The sequence below is a fragment of the Hyperoodon ampullatus genome (genome assembly GCF_949752795.1).
Source record: "Hyperoodon ampullatus genome assembly, chromosome: X".
NCBI lineage: Eukaryota > Metazoa > Chordata > Mammalia > Artiodactyla > Ziphiidae > Hyperoodon > Hyperoodon ampullatus.
This window is the reverse complement of record NC_136913.1, coordinates 94,473,858-94,482,090: the sequence shown is the minus strand read 5'-3', so window position 1 is coordinate 94,482,090 and position 8,233 is coordinate 94,473,858. Positions and strand designations below refer to the sequence as shown.

General features: G+C 36.9%; 1 protein-coding gene across 3 annotated transcripts in view; it reads right to left on the bottom strand.

The window, feature by feature from the left end:
- Window positions 1–7,434: 7,434 nt before the first annotated feature.
- COL4A5 (collagen type IV alpha 5 chain) overlaps window positions 7,435–8,233 on the bottom strand; it is a gene marked incomplete at its 3' end in the record, with an annotated part of 237,781 nt that continues 236,982 nt past the window's right edge. For all 3 annotated transcript variants that reach the window (XM_079727040.1, XM_079727039.1, XM_079727041.1), the window contains exon 51: window positions 7,435–7,516. In XM_079727040.1, coding sequence (XP_079583166.1) covers window positions 7,435–7,516 — 82 coding nt within the window. The remainder of the gene's footprint in view (window positions 7,517–8,233) is intronic.

Sequence of the window (8,233 nt, the reverse complement as noted above, 5' to 3'; positions counted from 1 at the left end):
TGATTCCAACAGCAAAAGCAACAAAAGGAAAAATAGATAAATAGGATTTCATCAAAATTAAAACCTTTTATACTTTAAAGGACACCATCAAGAAAGTAACAAGACGACTCTCAGAATGGAAGAAAATATTTGGAAATATTGATAAGGGACTAGTATTCAGAGTGTACGAAGTACTCTTACAGCTCAACAGTAAAAAGAAAAATAACCCAACTCAAAAATGGGCAAAACGTCTGAAGAGACATTTCTCTAAAGAAGACACACAAATGGCCAACAAGCATACAAAAGATGTTCAACATCGTTAGGCATTAGGAAAATGCAAATCAAAACGATGAGATACCACTTTACACCCACTGGTGTAAATATTCATGCACCTAATAAGAGATCTTCAAAATAGATGAAGCAAAACCTGACAGACCTGCAAGGAGAAAAGCCTTAGCACACTGTCATGTGCCCATGGCTGCTCCTGCTTGCTCAGAGAGGACAAAAGAAAATACTAGTTTCTCCACAATAAGATACCACCTCACACCTGTCAAAATGGCTGTCATCAAAAAGTCTACAAATAACAAATGTTTGTGAGGATGTGGAGAAAAGGGAACCCTTGTACACTGGTGATGGGAATGTAAATTGGTGCAGCCACTATGGAAAACATTATGGAGGTTCCTCAAAAAACTAAAAATAGAATTACCATATGATCCAGCAATTCCACTCCTGGGTATAAATCAGAAGAAGATGAAAATACTAATCTGAAAGGATAATATGCACCTCAATGTTCATATCAGGACTATTTACAATTGCCAGGATATGGAAGCAACCTAAGTGTTCATCAACATATGGATGGACAAAGAAGATGTTGTGTATATCTATCTATCCATCTATCTATCTATCTACCTACCTATCTGCCTATCTATCTACTTATCTAGACAGATATACACAATGGAATATTACTCAGCCATAAAAAAGAATGCCATTTGCAACAATATGAATGGACGTGGAGGGCATTATGCTAAGTGAAATAAATCAGAGAAAGACAAATTCTATATGTTTTCATTTATATGTAGAATCTAAAAAATAAAACGAATGAATGTAACAAAACAGAAACAGACAGATATATAGAACAAAGTTGTGGTTATCAGTGGGGAGAGCGAAGTGGGGAGAGGCAAGATAGCAGTAGAGGATTAAGAGGTACAAACTACTATGTATAAAATAAATAAGCTATAAGGATATATAGTACAATGCAGGGAATATAGCCAAAATTTTATAATAACCATAAATGGAATATAACCTTTAAAATTGTGAATTACTGTGTTGTATGCCTGAAACATATAATATTGTAAATCAAGTATACTTCAATTTAAAAAAAAACTGAATACAGGAAAAAAAGAAAATACCGCTTTCTCAGAGCAGGAGAAGGATGCATTTGTGAAAATGGCTTTAGACTGTTATCTCTTTCCACTCCATGTGGGCAGTTTTCTGTGCTGCTGCTGGACTTGAGGTAGGCAACAGCTGCCACCTGAAAGTACACAGTTAATTTAAAAACATACTTAAGTCTAGTAATCTCAAAGCCTGGCTTCTTACTGTACTGATTATTATAAGCTAAGCAGGGCCCTATTTTAGCCTACATGTTTTCCAACTTGTCTTTAGCCTTCCCTTCATTTTTATTCTGATAAGTAACCACATACTGCTTGGCCCAGTTGGTTTGATGTTGGTTCATTCGATTCCCAGCCTAAATTTCTGCTGAAGGGAGACAAATAAGGAACGTTATTGCATGTAAAATATGACCAGTGCAGGTTATAGTTAGCAAACTCTAGTTGCTGCTGTGTGTTTATGTATGCTGGTGTTAATGAAATATAATGAACTTTCCTGTTGGAACTAAAGAAAAGTTCCCCTCTCCAGAGTACTTTTTACATTGTTTAAAATAGACAATAGATAGTATCTGCATGGTCTCAGGTTTACATAGCAACCAATACACACTGGTCCTTACTTGGACACTAGTAGCACTCGAGTGTTTGCAGATCAGAGCATTCAAATTCCAGGTGCTCATCTGGATTCAAGATCCCCAAGGAAGGTCATGTGTGGTGGACACCAGGCCAGACTCACAAGGTTTACTTTCACTGCAGAGACTTGGACCAGACAGACAAAAGTATCCTGAGGTACTGTGGGTTTACTGTAAGTCCCCTATGTCCAAGGGCTAATTCTAAAGGGTCTCAGGTGCTGCAATGGTGCTGGGAAAAATCACTCATCGTTAACTAGGCACCAAGATTTTCAAAACATGCAACTTATCACTTCTCATGAGGCAGGGAGCCCTGTAGTGCCAGGAATCTCCAATACATAGGATTCTGAATTTTTTGATACAGGCATCTTCATGACTAGATGGTGATGATTAGATTCAGAGTGAAAAAGAACTTAGTGGTTTGTTCGATGACCTTGAGAAAGTCACTTAACCATTCTAGGCTCAGCTTCTGCTTCAGCTTCTGTAAAATGCAGTTTGAATAGATCAGCATTGTTGAGGTTCAGATGAAATAATGTTTGAAGAATGAAATTTTAATGAGAACTATATAAATGTAAGGTGTTACTCTTGTTTGCTACTGAGGCATCAGTGATTGTGTTTCTTACAGCCCAAGCAAGAGTCAAATTACTGCATCAGAGAAAGACACAAAAATCTGGCATCTGGTTTACCATTCCGGCTTGCGATAGACTGGCAATAGCAAACACTTTACTGGCCCCAAGGAAATCAACCAGAAAACTATTTCACTTTAAATGAAAATATCTTCACTTCTTGGCAGGCTCCATGTGGCCCTGGTTGAAATTTACAAGTAGTCTCAGACTGCCTTTGGCTTTAGAGGTTATCGCATCTTCCATAATCCCCAGTCTAAGTATTCATTCTGGTACCCTTGATGAACACAGGGAAGCAGATCTGAAGTATTTCTGCTGGCTCATCTTTCACAGGGGCTCTTGAAGTTAGAACACCACTTGTTTTAGGTGATTTAAATTGTCTATTTCTTGGCCTAGTAATACTTTGGGGTTTTTAACTAACTACAGGTGTGTACACCTGACTTGGCAGATTTCTCTGGTGGAAGTAGTACTACTAGGAGTTTTCTTTCTGAAGCTTTCAGGGTTCAGGGATCAGTTACCAGTGCTTAGCATCTAGTCTGCCAGCTGAGAATCTTCATTCGGAGTAGAATGAAGCAAGCCAAATGACCACCTTGGGGGAAGTCAAGATGCATTCTTTAGAGATCCAGTGAAACAATATTTGAAAAAAGTTAAATAATGTAAGATTAACAAATATATTTTGCCTCGTTTCACCCTAAGAACCTTGGAACACAGCTTCTAATAAAGCTTGGTAAACTAGGACTTAGATTAAGTGATGTTAAGTCATTTCTGTTGGCTTATACCTCAGTACAAAGTGGCAGATGCTAATCATGCATGTCAATTTTATCAATTCAGCCTCATTGTGCCACCTGCAGAATAAAGCACCTCCAACAGATTTTGGAAACAAGAAGCAGTTGCTCATTCGTCAGGTTATCAACAACATACAATACACTTATATTAGGATAGTCTGAGGAGAGTTTAATTAGAAAGATATAGGGAGTCTGTAGGGAAACCACAAAAGGTAATGCAGGAATCCAGGGTGAGCAGCACAGCAACAGCAGACTCATCATCATAAACATAGACCTGAAGGGATGAGAAGAGGTTACTACAATCAGAGGGGGAGATAATTAAGAAGAACAGGTCATCTTGAGAGGAGCAGAGACATTCAATTGAGGAGTACAAGTCAACCTGAGGTGACCCTAGAGGCCCCATAAAAATAAATACCCTAATCTCAGTCTTGCGCATCACTCTGCTATCCTGTTGGAGAATCGCATTGGTTGAACCCAAGCAGAAGCCAGAGGGCACAGTAACCCTCGGGGACAGAAAGCAGGGTGAAGAATGCAATGTGAATCTGGAAAACAGAAGATATGTGGCATGAATTGGTATGATATCAGCAATTCGTCATCCTGTGGGGTCAGGTGTTGGGCATGCTGTCTACTCATAAAAAAAGAGAATAACGGTTACATAAATGTGATTTTAGCCTGCCCATGTGTTAGAGAATGGGTTCGTGAGCCAGCTTTCTCCAGACAGCTACTGCTGGCAAAAAAGCCTCATGATCTGTCCTAGTCCAGCCTAGAATTAGATTTGGTAGTAACAGCATACCTATTCTTAGGAGTATATATTAGAGTGACTACCTATTTTTCTGGTTGAGTTGATTTTGGATTCCTATCTATTATGGTGCCCTACAGCTAATAAGTATCTAATGAACGTTCGTTGTTATGGAACTTGGGAGACAGGCCTAGCTCAACTTTTTCCTTCCATGTCTCAACTTACGAGTGCTTCTACCGTAAAAACCTTCCAAACATCCTGAATATACTCTAGAAACCACTGCTGTAAAATGGAAATGACATATGATTTTAAAATATTATTCAATTTATTTTGGAGCTGCCTATGGATGAAGGTGTTTTTACAGTCCAGTCTGAGAACAGAGCTTCTCTGCTAAGGAAGCCAATTGAAATCCTGGCCAAACAAAAGTGGCTGCATAGGGGAGCAGGGACATTTGCTTCTGTGTTGAGAGGCACAGGAATTACTACCAGAGCCAACTCTTAATCAGGCTCTTAAGAAAATCTTTGACAGCAAAGCTCTCCCTTATCTTGGATGCAGATACTGGGTAACTGGGCCACCTCTTAAAATACTTGCTGTTGATATTTATGAGGATGAAAGAATACATGAAGCTAAAACAAGGAATCTCATCAACAATGAGCTCAACAAATACATGCTGACATTTATTTTTTTCCCATGTTGATTTATTTTTATAGGCGATAGTGCCCTCTTGTGATTAACATATGAATAAACTTCTGATGACTTGGCATGACCAGTGAGATTTCAATTAAACATGCCAACTGAGGCAAAGAACCTCACTGGCACCATAAGAAATAGAAAGTGTTTTTCAAATTTGCCCAGGTGAGAAAAGACATTGTATAATCACAAGGTGTCCAGTAAAAACACTTTTGGAAGTGTTGGAGATGATGAGTGTGATAGCAATGTGGCATACACACACACACACACACACACACACACACATATATCTCATTTGGTTGGTACATGTAATAACTATTTGTATCTGATTAAGCAGAACAGTTCATTCATTGCCTGCCTATGTGGGAAAACCATTAACTGTATTTGACTGCAAAACTCACTATAGGTAACTACTAGAGCAGTTACATCAGAATAATCTTTGAATATTCAGTGGCAAGGGTGAGTCAACAACATTAAGATCCTGGAATGGACTGGGTTCATGTACTTTAAACAACAAAGCAGGGCTGGGGATAGTTAGGGGATTTAAGAAATACAAAGACCAGCTGCACATGCAACTATTAAAATATAAAATATTAGGAGGTTATTTTTGAGCCAAGGTTTTCAACCAGCTAAACATGAGAGGGAAAGCTACAAACAGCAAAACCTCTGGAATCAGTGTTTGCAGCTGTGACTCAAGGAGCAACCTTCAGGTGTACAGCGTATAGAAAAATGTATGGGATGTAATATGGCATTTTCACTTACAATTACCCGTTAGTTTTTTCATGCGTGTAGCTCATGGGAAAATAAAGCTAGAATTTGCAATTGGCTAGCTTTGAAATCAACAGTATTATGAGCAATCAGCACTGTGATCTACCATTATTTAGAACCTAAATTTTACCACTATAGACTCTAAGCTTTAGTTTTTACATGGGTTCATATTAGGGTCTAAAATTCTCAAAATCATTTGGCTGTTTCATATCTTAGCTATAATACACACTTTATTATAGAGGCAAGTCCTCAACGATTTTAGAGAGCTACATGTGTTCATTCTTAATCATTAGGAATATTAACTCACTAATCTGCTTTAAACATTATTAATGAATTCTTCCCAAAATAGAAAGTAGTTCTGCTTCCTTTCTCAGCCATCAACACAATGTTGTTAATAAATTTATTACCTCAAAAATACTTTCCAAGGAGTTGTTTTCTTCATTGGAAAAAGTACATTATTATGTCTCCTATCAGGTATCAGAGTGATCAAAGTCTGCAGAAACTCCTTTTGCTTTAGAACTGCTCTAAATGATTCTCTGAGAAGGCAGACTACCTGTTGATGTGCAGATGTGTAGTCTATCTGTAAATGAGCAGATTTTTACACATAGGCTGAAGAGATACACAACAAACCATCCTTACAACATATGATATCTTTAATTAAATTGATATTGGTGAGTTAAAAAACATTAAGTGAGAAGATGACAGCTAGGGAAATAAGGTATTCTTATGACTATTTATAATAAAATGTTTAAAATAAAAAAGTAAGAAACATCAATTGGCTTTGTAATTGAAGAGAGAAGACTAAGTATTGTCTTCCCAGTTCTTGTACAAGCACAGCCCACAGGAGAATAATTCTTACATAAAAAGCACAGGGAAAAGAATTGTCAATTTTTTAAATACATTTTTGTTTCTCAAAATTATTTGGGAGAACTTTGCCCAGTCAGGGATGAGCAAAAACAAGATGTAAGAAACATCAAAGCTGGGGGCATCTAGTGTTAAGAGTGTCTTGGAGAATATAGCAAACGAGAAATTACTTCATTAAATATTATAATTTGGTATGTAACATGTACATTTAAAATTCTGATTAAAGTGACTAAAAATGACCTATTTTTTTAGTCAAATAAGAACTTAGGGGATAAAACTCAAGTTATATTCACTCTCGGTAATAACTTGATACGAGAATATAAATTCTCTCACTTTGATAAACATGGATATAAACTCTTGCTGTTTGTATTCTAGGTTTTCCTAAGTTTTCTGTAAAGAGTGATTCATGTCAGGTCACATCTAAATGACTCAACATTTTGAGCTAAAAGGCTGTTTACACAATATACACATTCTGTACTTACAGAGCAAAATAAGCTTAACACTTTTATATTAAAAAACTGGGATACAGTAGGATTAGTAGCACCATGAAAAATAATTCTTCCCCCAAACTGCAGTCTTTTATTTTACTCAGTGTGATTCTTCTCTTAATTGAATTTTTAACGTGCCATTTTAGTTACTGGGCAAAATATATAATCTTCATCTTATAATCCTTGGGGAAAGTCATTCTGGACCCAAAAAGTAAATTCATTTCCTTATTTTGTTCGTAGAAAAATAATAGAGACCTTGCTCTGGCACATTGCTGAGGTACATTTGAATCTTCATGATTACTAGTCAGCATGTTCTCCTGGTCATATATAGTAGCACCATTGGTGGCAGCAGTGGTAAAGTTGGGGAGAGTGAGACATTGCATCCTGGGAATGAATATATATATATATATATATATATATATATATATATATATATATATATATATATGTATCACATTTAAAAACACACAAGGAATTCTTCAAAATGTTATGTCCTCTTCATGCACACTTGACATCGACTAATACGTGTCCTCAAGTCTCCTGCTTTCAGCGTTTCTGACTGAGGTTTGCTGGGAAATAAGAAGCAAGATTATCAGATTAGCCTTTTCTGGTATTTGGTTCAAATTCATATGTAAACATTCTCTTTGTGTTTCAGTAGCTCTTCTGATGACTTACTGGTTAACTTTTGAGCAATGCAATCTAACGCAATGACTGCTATAGCCTAAGAGTCATTAGTGGTCATAGGTATTTTTGTGACGCTCCTCCCTGCCGCCATTACCCTTGTCTATTTGTCTCTCCCTCTCTTTCTCTTATACATTTTTTTAATAGTCCTAGAATGAGAGGGATCTGGGAAATTGATGATGAACAAATGACAATACATAACAATTACATAAAGATAATACATAAGAAAAATATTAATGATAACAAAAGAAGCAACATATAAAAATAAATTGAAATTGAAAAAAAATTCCAGTAGGATAAAGTATCCTGAGGTCCATGTATCATATGTGATCTTACTCATTCAAACACTTGGATGAGAGCCTTGAAAACATTCTGGGAAAGGAGACTACTGGACTGGGGAAGGCAACACAGATTATTGCTTCAATTTCTGGGGTGGCTTCAGTTGCTCACTTGTTATTGAACAGGTCACATAACCTTTCCTTGCTCTGTTTTGCTTTTGAAGAATTATTACCAAGCCATCTCAAACTACATATACCTATTATTAGCCAAGTCTGCTTTGCTGACCTGAGTCTGGTATATGAGGAGAACAAGCAAGAATAAACAAC